This window comes from Phacochoerus africanus, chromosome X (assembly GCF_016906955.1).
Source record: "Phacochoerus africanus isolate WHEZ1 chromosome X, ROS_Pafr_v1, whole genome shotgun sequence".
Classification (NCBI taxonomy): Eukaryota; Metazoa; Chordata; class Mammalia; order Artiodactyla; family Suidae; genus Phacochoerus; species Phacochoerus africanus.
This window is the reverse complement of record NC_062560.1, coordinates 92775169-92800584: the sequence shown is the minus strand read 5'-3', so window position 1 is coordinate 92800584 and position 25416 is coordinate 92775169. Positions and strand designations below refer to the sequence as shown.

The 25416-nt window shown below is 46.2% G+C and overlaps 1 protein-coding gene across 3 annotated transcripts in view; it reads left to right on the top strand.

The window, feature by feature from the left end:
- The window catches only part of COL4A6 (collagen type IV alpha 6 chain), a 319377-nt gene that overhangs the window by 258142 nt on the left and 35819 nt on the right, over positions 1 to 25416 (top strand). For all 3 annotated transcript variants that reach the window (XM_047764999.1, XM_047765001.1, XM_047764998.1), the window contains 13 exons: positions 1036 to 1104; positions 2787 to 2822; positions 5886 to 5948; positions 7306 to 7341; positions 7512 to 7553; positions 8479 to 8571; positions 9808 to 9861; positions 17325 to 17384; positions 18413 to 18457; positions 18949 to 19002; positions 20772 to 20841; positions 21862 to 21969; positions 24381 to 24521. In XM_047764999.1, coding sequence (XP_047620955.1) covers positions 1036 to 1104; positions 2787 to 2822; positions 5886 to 5948; positions 7306 to 7341; positions 7512 to 7553; positions 8479 to 8571; positions 9808 to 9861; positions 17325 to 17384; positions 18413 to 18457; positions 18949 to 19002; positions 20772 to 20841; positions 21862 to 21969; positions 24381 to 24521 — 871 coding nt within the window. The remainder of the gene's footprint in view (positions 1 to 1035; positions 1105 to 2786; positions 2823 to 5885; positions 5949 to 7305; positions 7342 to 7511; positions 7554 to 8478; positions 8572 to 9807; positions 9862 to 17324; positions 17385 to 18412; positions 18458 to 18948; positions 19003 to 20771; positions 20842 to 21861; positions 21970 to 24380; positions 24522 to 25416) is intronic.

Genomic DNA, 25416 nt, shown 5'->3' with positions numbered 1-25416 from the left:
TTCTGCGACCTACATCACAGCTCACAGCAACGCTGGATCCTTACTTATCCCACTGAGTGAGGCCTCGTCTTCATGGATCCCAGTTGGGTTCGCTAACTGCTGAGCTACAATGGGAACTCCACGTTGTACTTTTATTATACCTATGGACCTTGAACCCATGGAATCCATCATTCAATCAACACCTCGGTCCCCAAAGCTTAGCCCTACCCCCAGTACTAATCCCCATTTCCCCTTAGGTATAGGGACATTGATTTTCCCCAGAAGGATAACATCTACCAGATATTAGCTGGCATCTGCCACTGAGACATTAAAAAGTCAGATTGATGAGACAGGTTGGGTGTACTGTGAACTGTTTTCCATGTTAACACTGAGACACACCAACCCCTTAGACAGGTGTTGAAGCTGAAGTTGTAGGGTAGAAACACAGGATGGAGATGATTTTGTAGCTATTTCTTAGACCAGGTCTCTGTGAACTGGCCCACGTGACCCTTGTCCTGTGGCTTGTTTTGACATTTTTTGAAGATTATGAAGAAAACGGAAGACTATGGGGCAGAGCCCAGATATGGCCCATAAAGCCTATATTATTTACTCTCTGGCTCTTTACAGAAAAAGTCCACTAACCTCTGTCCTAGACAAGGTCCCTCTCAGGGACTTACAACTGTGAGCTATGGAGCAGGTGAGCTATAGGCTTATAAATGACCTGTGTATTATATGTGGATGTTCAGATCAGTACTCGAAAGAGATTCAAGGTCTCCTACCTTCTAATCCCTTTACAGACTTTTGACTTGGGCATTGGGGAAGCAGGCAAACAGCTTTGAGACACAGCACCTGTTCAGGGGATGTGCAGTGTCCCCTTGGTACAGCCAGTTCTGCCATAGAAAAAGCCATGTGGTTTCAGGCTTTTGCTGTTTCATCCTCTCTGATCAGATCATACTGTTAACAAACCTCCGTGTGTGTGTGTGTGTGTGTGTGTGCGTGCGTGCATGCGTGTGCACACACACGCATTTCTTCACAAGTTTTTCTTATTTTATTCAGGGGCTTCCTGGTCAGAAAGGCTCGAAAGGTGAACCTATCTTTGCCCAAGGTAGTTTCAAAGGAATGAAGGTAAGAGCCACTAAGGCAGATAGCTGAGTAGGCTATAGACTAAGTTCCCCTGGATTGAGTTCCACATCCAATGAAAAACAGTTCCAGAACTAGCATCTGCGTCTCTATTTAAGGAGCAAACCAAGCTGGATTTAAAAGGATCTGGAGCTTTTTGTGGTGGAAACACTGACAGAATTGTTTGCAACTGTACTGTCAAAGAGATTTGCTTTGTAGGATCTAGACCAAAAAATAGGAGACAGATCAGCAAACAAACAATTTGCGTGGGTATCGTTTTCCTTGACAAGCCGAAACATTTCCTGGAGGCAGATACTTTTTGTCTACTCCAGAATCCTTGATGTCTGCATACCTTGGTTTGAAGCCAGGTACATCTCTGCCCATCTTAGCATGGCCACCAGCCCAGGATCCTGGCTCCACCCTTTTCTATACCTGCACACCAGCCCATCACCCTAACTGGGCCCCTGGCTGTCTGCAAAAATTGCCCATCAACTTTGCAGCTGGCTGGAAACTTTCATCTCTTCCTAGAATCCACAAGAACCTTCTGTATTCTTGGGGCTGTACCCTTGGCATATGCTGCCTGGTATCCTGTGGGCCCTCAGTAAACTCTAGGGTCAAATGATTGACCCTAATCCCTTGCAGACTGGGAAGGGAACCCATCATTTCCCTGGGAATAGAGGGGAATCTATGTGCCCACCATGTGAGGGGAAGATGTGCCCAAGCTCACTCCTCGGAGGGTGGTACCCTGCTTCCATCCTCGCACAGAGCCAGAAACACTGGGAGGGCAGTGATGGATGTGGGTGGCTGAGAACTGATGAAGGTACAGGGTTTGGGTTCTTGGCTATGGAAGCCATAGCAGAAGATGGAATGGTAGACTTGGGAAGGGCCTCATGATTGTCGGCTTCATGTTGCTCATTTTACAGATGGAAAAACTGAGGTAGACAGACTGAGGCTATATGATTGGCTCAGAGGCACAAGCCAGCTTACTGAAGCGCTAAAACCCCAGGCAGTGCTCTTCCCCCGTTGCAGAGAACTGATTTTTGACTCTAAGCCAAGTGGAGTAAGACTAGCAGGTGTCAAAATGTGGCCATTGTTGGAGCAAACATTGATTAAATGGTTTTGCCAAAAATCAAGAGACCCGGGACCCGGCAGAACACAGCAATTTTCACAAGATGGTTATATTACAGATTCATACAGTGACTCAAGATGCTGCAAAGTAATTAAAACGTAATCAGAGACTACATGCTCTGTTGATTCTCCCTTGAAATGTCTGATTTGCATTGTATACATATGGGCACAGATCCTCCGGGGATGAAAGCACATGGGAAGGTAGCTTTGCTTTCCTCCAAAAAGAGCAGGGAAATCACCAGCCTGCAGAAGCAGTTTCTAATTGATAAGTTCCTAGCAAAGGTGAAAATTAATTAATCCAAATAAAATATGAAATCCTGTTCAGCCAAGGCTATAATATTTGTCTTCTAGAGTCTAGATTTTTTTCTTAGGGGAGAAAAAAAAGTAAATGATTGAATATGTCCAACTCACAGGTTATGTAAAACCCAAGACCTTGACAGAGGAGGCACAAGCTTCAGCGATGTGTTTTTAGGCCCGTGAACCTGGGGTTAGTTATCTGTGAAATACCACAAGCCTAATTTATTCATCTCTTCCGTGTCCTGCCTCTGTCTATTTTTCAGGGGGCTCCTGGGCTGCCTGGACTGGATGGAATCACTGTAAGTTGTTCCCTGCATGTTGAGCTCTGTGTTTGTTTAATCCACAGTTACCAATGGCCCCTGTTCATTCTTCTCTCCAGTGTTTGAAGGTCTTCATAGACCTTCTGGAGGACAATCCAGAGAGTTGAGGTAGAAGAGGTCACTCTATTGACATTATTCCAAACGAGAAAGTACCAAGAGGGTGGGCTCTCCACCTCCAGTTGTACGGCTGGCAGGCTTTCCAGACCTCTCAGCCAGGCACCTTCATTCTCCCTGGGATCTCTTAGGAAAGAATGTTGCCTTTCATTCAGCAAGCATTTACTAATTGTTTTCTGTGTGTTCAGATACTGCGGGTAAAACGAAAGAAGCAAAACACTCTTCTTTAAAAGGTATTCCATCTAGCAATTCCTTTTAGGGACTCAGTAAAACAGTGAGTCCATGAAAGGCCACCAGTTGTATTATTACGAGCTCTCTTTTTCCTTGAGTTTCTCCATGGTCATCACTGTTGAAGTGGCTCAAGGGACGTCCCTTCTCTCCCTCTGCTCCGATATTAGGGTTCCTTCCTTTCTTCTTTCATTCCAACACAGATATTGAGCTCCTACCATTGGCAAAATGCTGCTAGTGATCCCAGAGACGAGGCAGAGGTGTTCTCTGCACACAGTCACACAGCCACCCCACCCTAGGGCATGAAAAAACAGTCAGAATGTGGCATGAGAATTTCACAAGAGCTTTGAGAAAGAGATGCTGTCCACCTAAGGCTACATCATGAGAGACTTTCTAAGATAGGCAAGGTAGCCTCCATCTGAGATAAGGTAACGTTTAAGCTCGATGGCAATGGGGAAAAACTTTCTAAACAGAGAATAGTGTGAGAAAAGGTGGGAAATAAACAAGATGTATGCAAGCACACATGTAAACAGAGATGAGTGAGGACCAAGGGCATACAGGTCTCCTAGAGAGAAACAGCATCGTGTGTGTTAACTAAATTCGTAGAATCACATCCAGCGTGTTTGCTGCATAGCTTCTCTTGAAGATTCATTTTCCTGCCCACAAAGGTACAGTATTTGTCTACATATACAGGAATGATAAATAAACTGCTTAGGTTTGGAGAGAGAGGGTTCATAGCTGGATAAGAGATCTGTGATCAGTAAGGAGACCACAGGTGATTAGTTATTGTCCGAGTCATGATCTACTCTCATATATTCCTGGGGGACCTTTGAACCCCCACTTTCTCTTCCTCCTGTTTAAGCCTCAACTTCACTTAGCCTCTCAATCCTTTTCCTAAGTACATAGCACCTTGCTACTGCTCCCCAGTTTTAATTGGGCCATGTATTTCTCCACACCATCTGTCTCTCCAGATTTTGTTGTCTTGCTCTTAATATTGTCATCATTCAGTTAAAAATATTTTCTAGCTTCCCTTCTGATTTTTTTTCGACCCATGGAGATTTGTGGTGTTTGATTTCCAAATATTTGGCAACTTTCTAGATATCCTTATGTTGTGGATTTCTGGCTTGATGTTATGGCACTTCGCTTGCACACTCTGGATGATTTCGAAGCTTTTAAATTTGTTGAGGTTTGTCATATGGCCCAACATATGGAACTATCTTGGTGAATGTTCCACATGTACTTGAAGAGAATGTCTGTTGAGCTGGTTTGAGGTATAGTGATCTAAAAAATATCCATTAGGTCAAGGTAGTTGATAATGTGGTTTGGATCCTCTTTGTCCTCACTGGGTTGGTTGGTTTGTTTGTTTGTTTAGTTGTTTTAATAATTACTGAGAGAGAGAGAGATGTTAAAATCTCCATCTAGAATTGTGAATTTATCTACTTCCCCTTATGGCTCCATCGGTCATGTATTTTGAAGCTCTGCTATTAGGTGCATACACATCTAAGATTTGTTATGTCTTCTTGATGAATTGACCTATTTTATCACTACAAAATACTCCCGCTTTATCGCTAGTAATATTCTTTGCCTTGAAGTCTACTTTATCTGATATTAATATAGCCATTTTTTCTTTTTTAAGTTTTTGGGTTTTACATTATTTTAATATGAAAATTTTCAAATAGAGAGCAAAGTGGAAGGAGTTTTTCAGTGAACACTTCTACCATTAATATTTTACTCTATCACATTTCCATCCACCTATCTATCTCTATCCATCCACCAATCTTCTTTGTGAGCGTTCCCTTCATGGCTCAGCGGAAACGAATCTGACTAGGAACCATGAGGTTGCAGGTTTGATCCCTGGCCTCACTCAGTGGGTTAAGAATACAGCATTGCCGTGAGCTGTGGTGTAGGTCACAGACACGGCTCAGATCTAGTGTTGTGGCTGTGGTGTGGGCCAGCAACTGTAGCTCTGATTCGACCCCTAGCCTGGGAACCTCCGTATGCCACAGGTGCGGTCCTAAAAAGCAACAACAACAAGACAAATTCTTCTTTATGATGCATTTCAAAGTTAATTGCAGACAGTAGTACTCCTGCCCCTAAATATTACAACATGCGTATCGTTTAGCTCAACTTCAAATTTTATTTTTATTTCTATAAGATTTTCTTTTAGTGTAAAGTTTACATCTAATGAAACACACAAATCTTAAATGTGCATTTGTTGAGTTTTGTCAGCTGCACACTTCTGTGTAACTCAAATCCTTCTTAAAGTATAGAACCTTCCCGTCACCTCAGAAAATTCCCTCTTGCCCCTTCCCAGATAATCCCCGCCTACACCCCACCTCAAAGGCAATCATTGTTCTGATTTTTTTCTCTCATAGATAAGTTTTTCCTATCCCAGAACTTCATGTAAATGGAATAATACAATCTGTAGCCTTTGGGGTCTGGCTTCTTTTACTTAGAACAACGCTTTTGAGATTCACCTTCATGTATCAATAGCTTGTTACATTTACTGTCAAATATTTGTCCCAGTCTATGGATGTATCACAGTTTTCTTCCCTTGTATCATTGGACACTTGGGACATCTACAGTTTTTCACTGCTATGAATAAAGTTGCTCTGAACATCCTTGTGCAATTCTTGTGGCTATATTTTTCCTGAGAAACTGTCTTGCTTTTTTGACCTTGATAAAAACTCACCTCTTTAGGGCCCACGAGGAGCACCCGGATCTCCAGGAGCTGTAGGACCCATAGGACCACCAGGATTACAAGTAAGACCTATTGAAATCTACCACGTGATCACAGCATCCACATTGATTTGTTTGTTTGTTTTGTCTTTTTAGGGCTGCACCTGCGACATATGGAGGTTCCCAGGCTATGGGTCCAATTGGAGCTATAGCTGCCGGCCTACAGCAGCTTGGGATCTGAGCCATGTCTGCAACCTATACCACAGCCCACGGCAATGCTGGATCCTTAATCCACTGAGCAAAGCCAGGGATCCAACTCAAGTCTTCACGGATACTAGTCAGGTTTGTTAACCACTGAGCCACGTTGGGAACTCCAGCATTCACACTGAATGCTTTTGCCACCAGGCCATGGATTAAATGTAAACCTATGAAAATATAGGCCCTTCTAGTGGAGAGAGGCACCTTCGATTCTTGGAGGTTAAAATGAAGCATGCTCTTGTAAGGCGCTATTTGTTGTCTTTATCAGAGTCTCTCTGACCATCTACTCTGCCACCAAAGCCGCCTAGTATAGCTCAACCTAAAGTATAGCCCCGTGATGACTAATCCCCGGCACATCTATTGTGACCTTCCATGCCCTTCATCCATGACAGACATTGCTAATCACACCACCACCACCTCCACCCACCCTGAGCACAGAAGCAGCTTCAAAGTCCTCAACACTTCACCTTGGAGGACTCTCCCTACCTACCTGTCTTTTGATACCAAACCTATTTGCCAGAGTTCCCATCGTGGCTCAGTGGTAATGAACCCATCTAGTATCCATGAGGATGCAGGTTCAATCCCTGGCCTTGCTCAGTGGGTTAAGGATCTGGCATTGCCGTGAGCTGTGGGGTAGGTCACACATGCGGATCAGATCCCACATTGCTGTGGCTGTGGTGTAGGCCATCAGCTGTAACTCCAATTGGACCCCTATCCTGGAAACCTCCATATGCCATGGGTGTGGCCCTAAAAAGACAAAAAAGAAAAACAAAAAACAAAAAACCAAATACCTATTTGCTATCACTCATCTCTGAAGAACATGGCCAGTCGCCTGTGTGCTTCTGGGACAGTCCTGTCACCAGATAGTTCTCTCTCCAGTGTGTGAAATTCCACCACTGATTGCTTTGGTTTCGTTTCACCAAAAGTCATCATTTAAAGTTCTGGCCTGTTGGGAACAATGACATGTGAAGTCTTCATTACCTCAGCATGAATGTGATTATCAAGTCAATTTGGGAGATTTCAAAGGAGATAAAAATGAACCCTGGGAGAAGGACCTAGAATCTGCTACACCAAAGCCAGGTCACACCAAGGGGGTGAGAGTCTTATCCCCAGTGACTCTCAACATGCTTAGGTTCTTTGGGGCTGAAACTAACAAGTGCTGCCTCTTTCATTTTTAATCTAGGGTCCTCCAGGCCCGCCCGGTTTCCCTGGTCCTGATGTAAGTATACTTGGGGCAGCTAAGTATTCTAGTTTCCCCGGAGATCTTCTGATTTGATTAAAAATACTTTCTAGTTTTAAAAAAAAAAAAAGGCTGTATTCCAATTCAAGTTCCTGGAGCTTGTTTAGTAATTGATTTTATTTTTCCTTCCTGCACCCCTGTGCCCCCAGGGGAATATGGGGTTAGGTTTCCAAGGAGAGAAAGGAGCCAAGGTAAATAGATTTTGGATTCCATATGCTCCAAGAAATGTCTCTAGCTGCCCACATGTGCCTGCTTGTAGATGGGGCTCTGGATCTTTGCTCTGGGAAATGCTACATGTAGGGTATTACAGTCTTCTTCCTTCCAAATACTGTAATCTTCATGCTTCCTGCCTGTGAAGTGTGCATGTCTTACAAACATACTCTCTTAAAGTAGATTTTCTCTCCCTTCTATCTGGGTATTTCCCTGGTAATTTGTATGACATTGTGTCACCTTCTCTTTCCCTTCTCTGCTCCTCTGCTCTCCATCCTTCCTCCTCCTCCTCCGCCTCCCTCTAGCTCTCTTCCTTAAATTAACCCTCTCTCACTATTCCCTTTTGTTTTCTTTCCCTGCTTCTCCCATTTCCCTCTGCACAAACTCTCTAGTGATCTGGGAGCCTCAAGGGAGACCAGGCTTGCCTTCCCCATCCTTCATGGCTGCCTCTTGTAGATTGCACTGCCTTCAAGGAATAAATCCAGTCGCCAGTGTTCCAACCTGGACTCCACTGCCTTTGCTTGTGCTCTTGGCAAAGACTTGACCAATTAGAGTCTGACCGCTGCTGCCAAGAGGTAGCCATTCACCATGCTCAAACCCTGTTTTTTCCTCTCTTCTAAACACCCTTTCATGCATGACCATGGCAACCGTGAACCTGCCGTTTCCTTTCATCCATCTTGCTTCTTTCCTCTGTGATGCTGGTACAGAATGCATTTGGTCAGGCTTATAATTCTTTTCACCCCTTGGGACTGATGGTTTTGTTTCCTCGTTGACACAAGGGTGAGGATGAAGAGGCTAAAGTCATGGGCAGTTTATTCGTGAATTACATCCAGAGGACAAACCTACCCTCTGGAGAAATGGTCTGTGTGGTATCTGCTTTTCTTAATGTTTCCTTTGATCTTACAGGGGGATGTTGGCCTGCCTGGCCCTGCAGGACCCCCACCATCTACTGGAGAACTGGAATTTATGGGATTTCCTAAAGGGAAGAAAGGATCCAAGGTATTGAACCTTTAAGAACAAGAAGTTAATAAAGCTTTTTCCTATTAATACTAGAGTTCAACTCTAAAAACCAGACTATACTGGTGGATAAAGTGTTCTGGGTAATTGATTTTTGTTTGGAAATGAGGATAAAGCCTTCTTTGTTTTGCCCCTTATGAAAAGTTTTATAAAAAGTCTGTCTTTTGGTGTATGGCCGTAAGTGTGCCTGGGTTTCTGAATATTTGTTTAAAGTGCTATTTACTGTGTTTCAGTTTTGTAGATTCAGTTATGAAGAAGCTGAATGACTTAAACATTAAACAGCTGGTTTTTTTCCTCCTAACTACCAACCCTCTCAATATGCATGTTGTCCCCAAAGCACTATGACAGAACAATAGAGTACAAATGGTTGCTTTTGAGTTACCTTTTAAAGAAGTTATTTGCCCTCAAAACTTGACCCTGCAAATAGGGTACACTGTCACCAAGTGGCAGTAGATGCCTAATTCACCTGATCTGAGCTACCAAGGTGGAAACTGTAGAGCTGTTTAACCGGGATACCTTATACTCTATACTTTCATGTAAGTGAGTGTACACATGGTTGTATTCAAATGGTGGTATGCTGTTGAGGTGTGCAGATATCTTTCAGTAACCTCAATTCCCTTCCTTCCTGGGGTTCCCTTAAATTTTGTGATCCTATACATGACTCAAACCAGGGAAGGTATTTAGTCCCATTTCTTTAATTTTGTCTTTGTGGAAGCAACACCTCAGGCCCTCTCCAGGTTTACAGGAAGTAATCATTGACTTGGGAACCTATGAAAGATTGCTTGCATCTCTAATCATTCCCAAACCTTAGGGAGCATTTTCATGGCACATTTAGGTCAATTAGCATAGCAAAGAAAGACCATTAGAGTATTATGTGGCTCCATCCAACAGGTAATTGTTATTCTTTTCCCAACACCATTGATGTGTTTGCAGCCAGTAGTTTGCTAGAGGAAATCTCACTGAACAGCTTCTTCCATTAGGAAGAAAACAGATGATCATCTTTTCTGTTTCCCATTTGGCCTAGGCATTTGGGATTATTTTTTGGATAGTTTTCTTTCCCTGCCATGGACTTTGTTCCTTTTCACCCTGCAAAGGGCTCCCTAAACTAAAACACCCTGTGTGGTTCTCCACTGCCCAGCCCACGTAACTCAGAGGAGCCATATCTTCTATGTTCACTGCTGCCTGCTGCTACTCATCAAGCTTTGGTTGATTTTCCAGGGTGAACCAGGGCCTCAGGGTTTCCCAGGAATAAGTGGTCCTCCAGGACTCCCGGTAAGTCCCTGTTTGGTCAACATGTTTCCAAGGATCTGATTGGACGAAAGGTAAACCAATAGAAAGCTAACAGGAAGACCTCCTTGTATGGTTATTGTAGTGAATTTCTCCATCATCATTATTAGAAGACATTCAAGGAAATGTTCTTGTTTTTCAACCCTATAGGGACAGTAGGTTCTTTATGAGACTGTATATCTTAGAGGTTATTGTCTTAAGCTCTACAGTTAGAAGCAACCTAGACTTGCCTTCTGAGTTCACCAGTTTCTAGCTATGTAACCTTCTTAACTTTTCTGAGCCTCAGTTTCCTAACCTACCAAAAAAGGGATAATAATGAGGTATTTAGGAGGATTTAATGAGATAATATGCATGAAAAGATTTAGTAAGTGCCTGGCACTTATCAATCATTCAGTAAGTGGTAGGTAACCTCAGTGAGCCTATCTTCACTTTCCTAGATACCCTTGTATCTTAGCTTCTTTCATGCAACAAATTCCATTTGACGGCCCCTATGAGCCAGGCCTTCTGCTGGACTCTGAGACTACAACAGTAAATAACAGTCAGATAAGTAAAAGTCCCTGTCCTTGAGAAGAGTACATTCCAATGGGGGAGTGAGGGAGGGGCGAATCAACAAACAAACAAATGAATCAAGTGCAAGTTCACATAGTGGCAAGTGATGCATAGAAGATAAAAAAGGGTAAAAGTGATGGAATGTGGATGGAGAATAGGATGGACTAGTTTGGACAGAGTGGTCAAGAAGGGCCTCTCGGAGGAAGTGCTCATTATGAGGGAGCAAATCATGTGAAGATCAGGAGGAGTGTCTGAGGTTGGAACAAGCTCAGTATTTTAGGTGGAAACAGCAAGAAGGTGAGTGGGTAGAGAAGAGTGAGCAAGGCCAAGAACCAGGCAGAAAGGCAGGAGCCAGATCAGGGAGACCTTGCTAGGTCAAATGTGCCTTTTATGTTAAATGTAACGGGAAGCCATTGGAAAGCTCTGGCTTGTATCTTTAAGACAATCATTCTGGGAGGGTGGGGGTAGTGGGAGATAGGGGGAGGGGGAAGGAGCAAACAGACGCTACTGCAATAGTCCAGGTGAGAAATGGTGGTGGCTTAGAGTGAGGTCATAGCAATGGAAAGGGAGAGAAATACATGGATTCAAAATGTAAAAAGTTTAAACTTTTTTTTTCCTTTTTTTTGCCTTTTCTAGGGCCACTCCCATGGCATATGGAGGTTCCCAGGCTAGAGATCTAATCAGAGCTATAGCCACCAGCCTACGCCACAGCCACAGCAACACTAGATCCGCGGCATGTCTGTGACCTACACCACAGCTCACGGCAATACTGGATCCTTAACCCACTGAGCAAGGCCAGGGATTGAACCCACAACCTCATGGTTCCTAGTCGGATTCGTTAACCACTGAGCCACGACAGGAACTCCTAAACTTTATATTATGGAACATTTCAAACATAAAGTGGAGAGAATAGCATAATGATCCCCAGTGTACCCATCACCTAGGTTCAATAATTGGCAACTCATGACCAGTCTGAAGCCAATAATGGACATAGCATTTCATTATATAAATACCTAAGTACTTCTAAAAGATAAGGACTTTTAGAAAAATAGTGCTGATTTTATCATCAATAATTATCACCAATGACTTAATCAGTTAAAAATTCGTAATTCAGATTTGTGACTGCCACACAAATATATATATATTTTTAATAATTGTCTTGTTTTGAATCAGAATCCAAATGAGGCCCACACATTACATTTGTTTGATATGATGTGTTTTGAAGGAGCTGATGAGATTTCCATGGACTGGGTGTAGGGATCAGGAGGGAAATGGATGAATCAAAGATGACTAAGCCTGACCCAAATTACTGGCAAAGTGAGGATTGATGATTCCTTTGGGTCCCTGCAGTTCTTTGAAATACTTTGGGTCTTTCCAGGTAGCCAAAAAACATAGACAGTAGAGCCAGTGGCCCAGGTTGCTTATATGATGAGCCCTACTACTCCATAGAAATATGGGGGCACAGAGAAGCATCTGCCCAATGGCCTTGCTTTAATCAGCTCGGTTTCTAATGAACCAGAAAGGATAAGAATCCTGATGTTGGAGACAGGACACCTGGACTTTAAAGCAGCCTCAGCTCTGGGACTCCTTCAAGTCTCTGAATCTATTTGTCACGTGGCAATGGTCCTATCTACTGTTTTTTAAGGCCCAACTGACAATGACCAAGTTTCTTTACAAAGTATAAAGCTGTGCTGTCCAATATGATAACCACTAGCCACATAGGACTACTAATCCCTTGAAATGTGGTTAGTCTGAAATGAGCTGTGCTGTAAGTGTAAAATACACACTGGATTTCAAAACCTAGGTGTGAGAAAAATAATTTCAAATAGCCAACAATTTTTACTTCAATGTTGAGACAATAGGTATGATAGATTCAGTTAAATAAAACCTTGTTAGGAGTTCCCGTCGTGGCGCAGTGGTTAACGAATCCGACTAGGAACCATGAGGTTGCGGGTTCGGTCCCTGCCCTTGCTCAGTGGGTTAACGATCCGGCGTTGCCGTGAGCTGTGGTGTGGGTTGCAGACGCGGCTCGGATCCCGCGTTGCTGTGGCTCTGGCGTAGGCCGGTGGCTACAGCTCCGATTCAACCCCTAGCCTGGGAACCTCCATATGCTGCGGGAGCGGCCCAAGAAATAGCAACAACAACAACAACAAAAAGAAAAAAAAATAAATTAAAAAAAAAAAAACCTTGTTAAATTAATCTCACCTGTTTTACTTTTTTTTTTGTCTTTTGTCTTTTTACGGCTGCACCCGTGGCATAAGGAGGTTCCCAGGCTAGGAGTCTAATCAGAGCTATAGCTGCCGGCTTATGCCAGAACCATAGCAATGGCAGATCAGAGGCATGTCTGTGACCTACACCACAGCTCACAGCAACGCTGGATCCTTAACCCACTGAGCAAGGCCAGGGATCGAACCCACAACCTCATGGTTCCTAGTCGGATTCGTTTCCACTGTGCCACAATGGGAACTCCCTATTTTACTTTTTAATGAAGCTGCTAAAAAATGTAAAATCACCTAGTAGCTCATGTTATCTTTCTATCGGACAGCACAGATATAAAGTGTTTTGCAAGTGGGTTGGGGAATAAGGTCTGTACTTTTCTTTGTGAGCATTTCACATAGATTCTAAGTCACCTCACGTCATCCCTGTGACGTAAGCAAAGGCGGACTGGGCTGAGATCCCTGTACTGATGAGGAAACCATGTCCTAAATGGGTAAAGAGGCTTGTCCGGAGTCACAGAGCCAGTTATTAGCAAAGCTGAGACTGAAGTTCCATTTTCTTGAGTACTAGCCAGTTCCAGTCTTTTTCCTCATACCATACTGCCCCCTACAGTTCAGGTTGTTCTTGTCGTGGCCTTGGTGGATTGTGTGAGCTCCTCTTCTGGTGCTTTGCGGTTCAGTGGCTCCCTCCTTCCCATTCCCTTCCTTGTCCTACCTCAGAGGATTCTCCCCTTCTGCCATTTCACCCTATTCCCTTTTGCCCTGTCAAAGACAGACAGAGCGACTGACAGCAATGCTCAGGGATAAATTCCACAACCATTTCAAGCTCAGCGTTTCACAGCGTGCACTGAAAAATAGAAACCCCAGTTGGTTGTAAAGACATCCAAGCTGGCAAATACCTTCCTTTATATAGTACAGCATATTTTCAGAGTGGGAATCAAGAGACCAGAGTTCTCAGCCCACTCTGGCATGGATTCCACGTGCATCCTTGGCCAGATCCTATTGGCTCATTCACTCCTAATATCTCTGTCTGCTTAATGGATACATTCATAGGTGCCTTCTGTGCCTTCTGCCAGAGCAGTTGTAAGAAGGATGGATGGTGGTAACGTGTTTGAGATACTCTGGGCTTTGCAGAGGAAACACACTTCTCAAATCCAAAGCTCCCACATCAGCTTTCAATTATCCACACTCACAGAGAAACAAGGCAGCCTTATGGGTGGAAATCTCTAGGGAATCCAAAGTGTTCTTGTCAGCCATTTGTGTTCTTTTCCATCCTAGCCCAGACCCTTGGAGGAGCTACTGACATGTGGCCAGCCTGCCTGAATTAGGGCCTCACCTTCATTCCCTTGCCACCTCTGTGGTGACCAAGCATCCCCGATTTCCCGGTCCAGCCCCAGTTTTACACATTTCACCACATTGTCTCAGCAGCACGCTCACAAATAGGCCACAGGGACTCCCATGGAGATTGTCACAGAGAGTCACATACCTTAGTGCCCTCCAGGAGGCGCCAGCCAACGCAGGGCAAGGCAACATGGCAGGTGAGGGAAGAAAGAAGACAAGTGTTGAATCCTGAGGTACCTTCTTGAGTGGATCTGAGGCAACTGCTGGGCAGGGAGTTCTCCTTTAACTGAGTACCTGGCTTTCCAGGCACTTCAGGTAGGTCCTGCAGAGCAGGGAGCCCCATCTTGACAGACTTAAGCCAGGCCCCCCATGCCCTGGCACCCTGAGGGGCGGTGGCAGCAGTGCGACAGGGCCAGAGTTTAGAAGGGGACTGACTTCCCTGACTTCTCAAGTCACCCCCTCAGTGCCAAGCTGAGCCCATTCCCACAGCTGAGCCTCCAAAATCTGACCCCCCCCAAATCTGATCCCTCACCACCCCTCCCCCACGACCTCAGTCGCCCCTCTGGGGCTTCAGCCTCCCTCCTGCCTTCCTGCCCTGGTGGTGCAGGTGGGTCTTGCCCCTCTCCACCGCCCACACTGGGGAGCCTACTTTGGGCCCCGGGGAGAAGCTCGAGCAGAGGGTGGCCACGCTGGCAGCCTGCCTCTCAGGCCAGCAGGCCTCTGAGGAGCCAGGGCCAAAGCATCTTTCACTCAGCAGTGGGGCCAGATTCCCCCCCACCCCACCGCCCCATTTCCAGCCTAGTGCTTGTAGCTGGCCTTTTGCTCACACCACCCTCCTTGCCCTGCCGCTGTGACAACGTCATCCCCCTTTGGCTCCTGCCCCCCGTGACTGAAGTTGAGTTTTTGCAGAGCCTCTAATATCCTTGAACCCAAAACAACAAGAGACCAGGGCCCTAGAAAGAAGGTCTGTAAACAGCTAAGCTAGTACTCTAATGAGGTGTTCCTGGCCATGGGTGAGAGAGGGTGTGGGAACAGTGGGGGCAGGTCCGCTGCTCATGACAAGGACCAACTGTGACAGGGCCAGGGGCCCAGGACATCTTGCTAGAACAGCTTGTTCAGCAGGGGCCTCCCTATGCTGGGAGATAAGCTGAGCCCAGCCCATTATCTTGCCAAGTCGTTTATGTTTTATCAGCTTTAACCCCCCAATGCAAATTACTTTAATTTTTTTTCCTTTTTAAACTTTTCATGTAGGTATTTTTGTTCACATTGTAGCTCAAGCTCTCAAACCCTCTCTCTGAGAAAGCAAGAGTCCCAAGGTTTTCTCTGTTTTCTGCAGCAGGAAGACAAGGCCCCCTTGTCTTTATAACTGTGGACAAGATGGTTCCCGAACATTCTTTTTTTTTTTTTTTTTGCTTTTTAGAGCCACACCCCAGGGCATATGGAAGTTCCCAGGCTAGGGGTTGCACTGGAGCTGTAGCTACTGACCTATACCACAGCCACACCCAATCCAAGCCACATCTGCTCACGGCAATCCAGATCCTTAACCCACTGAGCGAGGCCAGGGATCGAACCTGCATCCTCATGGATACTGGTTGGATTCGTTACTGCTGAGCCACAACAGACACTTCCCCGGACATTCTTTCCTTCACCCTTTACAACGCTTTTGCTTCCTGGGTTGCTCTTCCATTTAATTTAACCAGTATGTGTTGGCCTGTTGGACCACCCTGTATGTGTTCAGCCTGCAGTAAGTATATGCCTTGGAGGAGACAGAAGTGGTTGTGATATAGACCTTCTGCTCACACACTTTCATCCATAACCATCTCAGTGCTTGAAGACATTGGGGGAGTGTGGGTAGTTGCGTGCACAGGCCAGGGAAGGCTGCGTGAAGTATTTGACTTCCGATGCCAATAGGCACACGCCACCAGGGGGCAGCACGCCCTGGTTTCCAATTTGAGCTGCAGAACTTAACATTTCCAATACATCAGTTTGCATTCAGTTTGACTCCTACTTTTCAAATAGAAATCCCGTTCAGCATGAGGTCTGAGCTATTTGACTCCTGACTATAGATGTAGAAGAGAAAAGGCAAGTAGGAACCAAAGCCTGCTTTGAATTGGACCCTTCGCAGACAGACACTACCCACGCCCCCGGAACAACAACAATCCACATTGAGAAACAAAGCAAAGCAAAAAAACCTTGGGCCTCGAAAGCTAAGGGCTATTCAGCCAGCTTTCAGTACCCATGGGAATGCTCTGAGTATGTTAGAGGAAGAAAAAACTACAAATGGGATCAGAGCAGAGCTTTCACAACCAGCGAAGCCAGGTCACATCAAGAGGACCACAGGAGATGAGTCACAACATTTAATGTCTTTCTCAAGCTTACATTTGAAAAAACTTCACTGCATCCTTCACTCTCCCAATAGGCTGAAATGCTGTTTGCCAAAATCTCTGCTCCAGAATGTTCAATTTTAAACAATAACAGCAAAGCGACCTTGATTTCGGTTTGCCGTCAAAAGACTTTTTATTCACTTTGGTAATGAAGCCTTCTGTGTCTCGGGAGGCTCAGAACATGCTTGCCCTGGACCCAGGGCTGAGGGAAAGTTCTCTCATTCACTCTGCTTTCTGGATTTCTGCTTGTCCCTAGAGAATCCCAAAGCCATGTCCAAGGCTGCAAGCCCTTACCTTGCCCTGTGAGCAGGGCAAGAGGGGTTGGCAACCATCTTGCAGTCCCTTTTGGAATGTTCCCAGGGCCTGCAGACTTCTAGACCACACTTAGATAAAAATACTGCTTCCCACTGGAGAGGATGTTGCAGACATCATAGCTCCAAAGGGCAAAAGCTCTTCTCTCTACTGTCAACCCCCAAGGATTCACACAGTTCTCCATTTGTGAGTCAAAGAACCAAGCTCCTAGATGGTAGGAGGGAGCCCGGTCTCATGGAAAGGACCCTGGGATGCAAGTCAGAAGCCCTGACTGTCTCATTGACTCTATAACCCATACAAGATGCTTGACCCTTCTGAGTGTTAGTCTCTCCATCTGTAAAATCAATGAGGTTAGATCTGTCAACATTTCTAGGCCATTAGTTCATGTTTCTATGAATACTTGTAATAGTGTTTGGGGAAGACGATATTACTTCTAGAACCAAAAAGGAGGCATGGATGGATGGTTCAAATTATATCCAAGCCCTTGTATGCTCCTGAGACGGTGACAAGACACTCAGCATGGTGAGCCTCCCCAGTGGGACAGTGGAGCTGGTAGGCAAAGTGCCACCTTGCTTTGGATGGAGCCAGGAGACCTATGAGGAGAGGAATGTTATAACTTATGGGTTTTTTTTTTTTTTTCCTTTAGGGATTTGGACTTGCTGGAGAAAAAGGAGAAAAGGGAATCCCTGGTCTGCCGGGACCTAGGGTATGGAACTGGAATGTTGCTTGCTTGGGTCTGTCAAGTCCATGTTCTTTCCTGTTCGAATCTTTATGTAACTTGATGGCCACCTGAGCTTCTCTTGCTTCCCTTTCTCAGCCCTCAGGCAGGTCCCTCAAGACCTCTCCCTGCCCACTTTGCCCTATTCCTTTGACTTAGCAGCTCCCTTGAATAAGGAACGATGTACCCCCTACACCAGGCTCCTCAGCCTGTTTCCTCTCCTTGGCCTCAGGTATTATCTTCTGGGCTAAAGAATGATGTGAGTGTTGTCTTTCACTCTATTCTATCCTAAGGGAATGTGAGCGGAGGGGCAGTTTGCAGGAATGGAAGAAAGAAGTCCAAGTGCAATTTTTGTAAGACAGAAACAAGCCCGGAAAGTTCTAGAACATATTGAGTAATGCTTGGAGTCCGGAGTTTCCAATAATACTTCACTTGAAGTGGAGAAAGAATTGTTAGCCTTTCTGACTCCTAGCTTCAGGCACTTAGGTCTTGGGTTATAAGCAATTGGTTAACCTTAGCCTTAAGCAACATTTGTGTCCTTAGCTTGGCCATGAAGCTTGTTAAGAGTCTTTTGAGAATTCAGCGATGTTCATCCATTCCCCTGACACTTTTTCCTCCACTTTGCTCTACTCCCCTGTCTCTAAAACACATAGTCACCGACAAAGAAGGCATTCGGGGTGAGAGACAAGAGGCCCTCCCACCATCTATTTAAAAATCTCCTGACTTGGAACTAACGCAGACCAAGTATAATACCAACCAGTCCTTCTACCAAATCCCACCTAGTACTTAAAATGTTTCCATTTATTTAGCGCTTTAAAAATTCCCTGTGTGGCTATTCAGCCCAATGGATTAGCGCTTAGAAAGAAGTCATTAAGCCAAGTCCAGGAACATTCTCTTACCTGATTGTAGGAGCTGCTAAATCCTGAACTCAGTTGGATGGCTTTGTTATGTAAGTCTAGTGGCTTTGTCTAGGGTGGGCTATTAATCTTTCTAAGGTGCCTCTATTCTTTTCACAGGGTCCCATGGGTTTAGAAGGAGTCCAAGGCGCTCCAGGAAGTCAGGTATTTTGGTTAATATCATTAAAGTCTTGGTGTATAAAATCCTTATGAAAAGGCCCCCTTGCTTTACTTAACATGACCATCGATCCCAAAGGAAACACTGCTTATCATGCAAACTGTCAGCCTCTCTTTGCTTGATAAAACCTCAGCCACTTGCTTCTTTTGTTTTTCACCAAGATGAGTATCCACTATTAAGTTTGGTGCCATGCCAATGATGCAGTCCTACTTCTTTAACAGGCTATCAGGGTCTAGCAAGACCAGTCTTCTTGTCTTCGTCTCTAGCCTTGTCGCTCTTGTACCTCCTGACATGCACGTTGGCTACCTGGCGCCATATTGCCTTCTGGAACATTTTACAATTTCCTGAGTCGGGCATAATCACACATACCCTGGAATGCCAGCCAAAGTCCTGGTGCCATTGGCCCTGGCCTAATTAAAAAACCAGCCTCTCTTCTGCTCTTACACATTCAATTTAATGGTAATTGTTTCTGTCACAGGGCAGTAAGGGGTCCTCGGGTTCCCCTGGGCTGAATGGATTCCCAGGAATTAAGGTAATGTTGTTGGGAAGTGAGAATCCAGGATTGGGGAGATGGAAGCGTGAAGAATTACTATAAATGCTGTTGGGTCCATTTGGGCTGCTATGACAAAGTACCATAGACTGGGCAGCTTATAAACAATAGAAATTTATTCCTCACAGTTCTGGAGGCTGGATGTCTGAGATCAGGGTGCCAGCAGGGCTGAGTTCTGGTACAGATCCTCTTCCAGCTTGCAAACTGCCTATTTTTTTTTTTTTTTTTTTAGGGCCACACCTGTGGCATAGGGAAGTTCCCAGGCTAGCGTCAAATCAGAGCTGCAGTTGCCAGCCTCCGCCACAGCCACAGCAATGCGGGACCCGAGATGCATCTGCGACCTACACCACAGCCCATGGCAACACCAGATCCTTAGCCCACTGAGCAAGGCCAGGGATCGAACCCGCATCCTCATGGATACTAGTTGGGTTTGTAACCCACTGTGCCACAACCAGAATGCCCATGAACTGCCTCCTTATTTCTGTGCCCTCACATGGTAGAAGGGACAAGCTAGCTCTCTTGGCTTCTTTGATAAGGGCCCTGATCCTAATGGTGGGAGCTCTGCCCTCGAGACCTAATCACCTCCCAGAGGCCTCACCTCCTAATATCTTCACCTTGGGTGTTAGGTTTACCACATGAATTTTGGGGGGACACAAACATTGAGATCGTAGCAAATGCCTATTTAATGAGACGGAGTCTTTTTTAGTATTTTGACTTTTTATTTATTTATTGCTTTTTAGGGCCACATCTGCAGCACATGGAGGTTCCCAGGCTAGGGGTCCAATCAGAGCTGCAGCTGCCAGCCTGCACCACAGCCACAGCAACACTGGATCCAAGCTGTGTCTGCAACCTACACCACAGCTCATGGCAACGTCAGATCCTTAACCCACTGAGTGAGGTCAGGGATCAAACCCACAACCTCATGGTTCCTAGTCAGATTCGTTTCCACCGCGCCATGACAGGAACTCCATTTTGACATTTTAGTTGTCACCCTTGTCAGACGCAACATGTACAACCTACTTTGAACACACAAAGTTGAGAAGCATCCCTTAGACATGACTTAATCAGTGATAGATTAAGAGGTGGGGCTGGGGGTGGGAGAAAATTCCTCCCTACAAGGAGAAATGTTTTATTACTGACATTGTTTAGAATGGCCAACTTTTTGGTTCTGTTACTGTTTTTAAATTCTCTCAGCCAATACATTGCCCTTATTGCCTGCATCCGGGGCAGCCAGCGCCTACCTCTCCACCCTGGATGTGTCACTCTCTCTGATCCTAGGACCCGAGTCCCTCTTTTGAGAGCATTAGGACTCCTGACTTCCTCGGCCTGACATCATCCTGTAACAAGGACGGTGACCATAGCAGAGTCCCAAGCCTCCTGAATGTGGGGGGAAAAAAGTTGAAATGCTGCTGCTTCCTGAGCACCTCTTGGGTTTCGCCATGTTGTCGGAGCCTGCAGTAGGTTTCCCCAAGCCCAGAAGCAGATTGTCCTAGAATCAGGTTGCAAGATAAAATTGGGTTCCCTTGTCCTTGACAGGTTTGCAATTGAGTGTCCAGCCTCTGGCCTGCCTTGTGTCACCTGCATCTTAAATGTATTGGACTTTGAAATGCACCATGGACTCTTTGGCCCTGGACATCAGGGGTTAAGCAGGAGGAACCTTTCATTGTCTTGACAAATGGTTTTGAGGGAACATAAATCTTAGGTGATAAGGTCACAGATATATTTATATTTCATGTATTTAATCTTTGCAGGGCGAGAAGGGTGGCATTGGCCCACCAGGCCCCGATGTTTTCATCGATACAGATGGTGCTGTGATCTCAGGTACAACTTTTCCTTGATTTGAGTGGGGAAAAAAAAGACAGGGCATTGAACTCCATATCCCCTGTCATTGTTAAAAGGATACTTACCCACCGGATTGCTGCTTAACCCTACACCCATGAAGGCCACTCATGGGTCCTGAACTTGGGGGATGAAGTTAACTCCAATGTCTTGAGCAAAGAAGCCAAGCACACACTCCATGTTTGAATTGGGTCCACCAAGAGCAGGATTTGGGTCAACCGGGGTCCGGATTGGCTAACAGTGGTTCTCCTAGTGATGCTTAGGGAAGGATCATGCCTTCCCAGCTAGGCTAACTTCAGCCTGATACTATGGGACACGGGGTGTCTCATGTATGTGATCCCACACGTGCTTGAGTTTGACAATTTCACAGGAAGTGGAAAAGGATCTTTGGCTAGGGGAGCAAGTGGTTGCCAGCCTTCAAGAGTTCGACACTTTGAACGTCTGTCTTCACCTCTTATTCTAGTTACTGTGTGTACCCAGCTCTTCCCTTTGCCTTCTCCAGAGATCCAGATGCCCAGTGGCTCCAGCTACTTCTCACTTGACCAAAGGCTTCTACTACGGGCATGTTCCACCTGGGCCTTCTAAAATATCCCTCTCTTCACAAACCCTCACACCCGTGCCCTGTCTGGGAAACTCACTGAAGCTGAGGTCTTCAGGGTTGACAGTGGCTTCCTAATGTTCCATGCCCCAGAAACCTGTGCATAACATGAAGCGTAGACCTCAACACCTTCACTCAAATGGTAGACACTGGAGGCACTACAGCAGATTATGAGTAGGAGGAGACCCTTCCTAGTTCTTAGCAGATCTTACCATGGAAGATAAGCCCTGGCCAGGCCAGTTCTGAACACTAGGAGAGCCTTAGCTCAAATGGGCCCACTATCGCATGACAGCATGAGCATCTGGGAGACCCGGGAAAGGCACGAAGGGCTTCTAACCTGAGGACATCTTGCAGCTTTTGTGGACCTCTCACTGGTTTGCTTACTTTCTTCCCCCCAATGTCAGGTTATCCTGGAGACCCCGGTATGCCAGGCCTCCCAGGCCTAAAAGGAGATGAAGGCATCCAGGGCCTGCCTGGCCCTTCCGGTGTCCCTGGATTACCAGCTTTACCAGGTGAAACAAACTAACCCACCATCCTGCACAGATCTGTCCACTCTGGTGCCCAGCATCCCCCTCTATGGCTCTGCTCTGGGTACATACCGAGCCAAGTCAAAGGAAGGTAGACTAGGGGGTGGGGGAAGGGAGGGTTGGGAGTTTGGGATTAGCGGAGGCAAACGATTATTTATAGGATGGATAAACCACAGGGTCCTACTGTGTAGCACAGGGAACTCTGTTCAATACCCTGTGATAAACCATAATGGAAAAGAATATGAAAAGTGTATATATATATACATATTCAGAATTATATTCATATCAGAGTTCCCATTGTGGCTCAGTGGTAATGAACCTGATGAGTATCCATGAGGATGCAGGTTTGATTCCTGGCCCTGTTCAGTGGGTTAAGGATCCAGCATTACCATGAGCTGTGGTGTAGGTCGCAGATGCCACTCAGATCCTGTGTTGCTGTGGCTGTGGTGCAGGCTGGCAGCTGTAGCTCTGATTGGACTCCTAGCCTGGGAACTTCCATATGCTATGGGTGTGGCCCTAAAAAGATAAAAAAAAAAAAAAAAGAATATATATATCTGAAGCACCTTGCTGTCCAGCAGAAATTAATACAACATTGAAAATCAACTAGACTTCAATAAAATTAAATGGAGTTCCTGTTGTGGCTCAGTGATAACGAACCCGACTAGTATCTATGAGTATGCGGGTTTGATTCCTAGCCCTGCAAGTGGGTTAAGGATCTGGCGTTGCTGTGTCTGTGGTGTAGACCGGCAGCTGCAGCTCCAATTCGACCCCAGCCTGGGAACTTCTATATGCTGCAGGTGTGGCCCTAAAAAGGAAAAAGAAAAGAAAAGAAAGAAAAGAAAAGAAAAGAAGGCTATGGTCAGTAAGCTCCCGACAGCCAGCCCAAGGCTAGTGTATATGAGGATAGGGCTTGGGTGAGCAGCTTTCTTTTGACCTCAGTAATGCACCATAGATGTTCCCATCGTGGTGCAGTGGAAATGAATCTGACTAGGAACCATGAGGTTGCAGGTTCGATCCCTGCCCTCGCTCAGTGGGTTAAGGATCCAGCGTGGCCATGAGCTGTGGTGTAGGTCACAGACATGGCTCGGATCTGCTGTTGCTATGGCTGTGATGTAGGCTGGCAGCTGTAGCTCCGATTGGACCCCTAGCCTGGGAACTGCCATATGCCATGGGTGCGGCCCTAAAACGATTTTAAAAAATAGTAATAATGCACCACAGCTAGACAGGCAGTCCTAGACCATCACTGTGGCTTGCAGCAGCAGCCAGGGGAGGCCGGGGTTGGGCTGCTAGAGCCCTGTTCCTCTTCTATGGATGTGCCATCCCAGCTGACGCTTGCCAGAAGGAGCTAACAAAAGCCCAGAGTAGGGAGTTCCCGTTGTGGCTCAGCAGGTTAAGAACCTGACTAGTATCCGTGAGGATGCAGGTTCAATCCCTGGCCTTGCTCAGTGGGTTAAGGGTCCAGTGTTGCCACAAGCTGCGGCATAGGTTGCGGATGTGGCACAGATCTGGCAATGCTGTGCCTGTGTCATAGGCTGGCAGCTGCAGCTTTGATTCAACCCCTAGCCCAGGAACTTCCACATGCTGCGGGCACAGTCCTAAAAAGCCAAAAAAAAAAAAAAAAAAAAGGAGGAAGAAGAAGAAAGTTTGTACCCAGGCCTTCGCTTTTTTCTTAAGAGACTAAATGGCCCCAGGAGCCTACAGATGCACTGACGCCCTTGAAACAACCATTGCAGGAACACACTCATATGTCACTCCCTAGTCATAATCAGAGAAAGGACATGCCAGAGTTTGGAAGACAGTGGTATTCCAAATATAAAGCCTCAGACATTACTTTTAAAGACACCTGGAGTTCCCTGGTGGCCCAGCAGGTTAAGGATCAGGCGTTGTCACTGCTGTGGTTCGGGTCACTGCTGTGGCATGGGTTTGATCCTGCCCTGGGAACTTCTGCATGCTGCAGGCGTGGCCAAAAATAAAAAATTAAAATTAAAAGACACCAGTTTCTAAATTCCTTGGAGACAGGCCTCTGTAAGGATACCTGTGCTTTCAAAACAGCCCATTGGAGGAGGTACAGCTGGTCCCAGAACCAAGGTGGGGAAAAAAATCTAAAAATGGAGGCTGGAGACACAGGCCTCTAAGGTTTGCCACTGCGAAGTTCTGCATCCCTGACCATACCTCTTCGGGCCTCTGTTTCCCCAAGAGGGCCTCTATGTCCCCAGTCATCTCTAGATGATCCCTAGAGACGCTTCTAACTCAAGGGCAGGAGAAGGGCAACTCCGTTCCCAAATTCTTCCTTGGACTCCATTTCTAACATATGACACCAATGGAAACACCCTGGAAGAAGAGGGTGCTATGATTAGCCTTTTTTTTTTTTTCGGGGGGGGGCCTTCTCTTTGCAGGTGTTCCCGGTGCTCTAGGGCCCCAGGGCGTTCCAGGCCTGAAAGGGGACCAAGGAAGCCCCGGCCGCACCACAATTGGGCCAGCTGGCCTCCCTGGCAGAGATGGTTTGCCAGGCCTGCCAGGCCTACCAGGCCCACCCGGTAAGTTGTGCATTCCTCTCTTTGGTCTGGAGACTCAAGTGTGATCCAGACCACGGAATGTTCCCTACATTTTGAGGGAGGGAGCATTGCACAGGTTGGGGACCACAGCAATCAGAGAGGTCATCAAGGCATAAGCCAGCCAGGGCCATCCCGAGGACCAGACACTGCCTAATGCCTCCCAACTTGCGCAGTCACTTCATTTCCTCCTGCATTGTCCTCGCAGCTCCTAGGCCTGGGATCATGCAGCTCCGGAATGAACAGTGCCAGGCAGTGAATGTCCCAAACATAGAGCTCAGACAAGACTTTTAAAGCCACCTGGAGTTCCCTGGTGGCCCAGTAGAACCAGTGGTCTTCAGGGCTCCAGTGGGGTGGCCTGGGAGCGTGAGAAATGAGAAAACAAGCCTGGATCCTCAAGGTGGCTGCTGAACGTCTCCACAGGGCCGATTCTCTTTCGATCTTCTGAGTATGGAATTCCAGATTCTGAGAAAAAGGCTAGAGGGCATTCCCATTGTGGCTCAGTGGGTTACGCACCTGACTAGTAGCCGATGAGGATGGGGGTTCGATCCCTGGCCTCGCTCCGTGGGTTAAGGATCTGGTGTTGCCCTGAGCTGCAGTGTAGGTCACAGATGCAGCTTGGATCTGGCGTGACTGTGGCTGTGGCATAGGCCAGCAGCTACAGTCCCATTTGACCCCTAACCTGGGAACCTCCATATGCCACGGGTGCAGCCCTAAAAAGACCAAAAAAAAAAAAAAAAAAAAAAAAAAAAGGCTAGAAATATGCGCTGAAAGGTTTTTGTGACCTCATCCCCTGACCGCTGTGGCTTGTACCCATTTCCTCTTTTGTCCTAAGAGGACTTCCTGGGATAGACACGGGGACTGAGTTACTGAAGCCGCC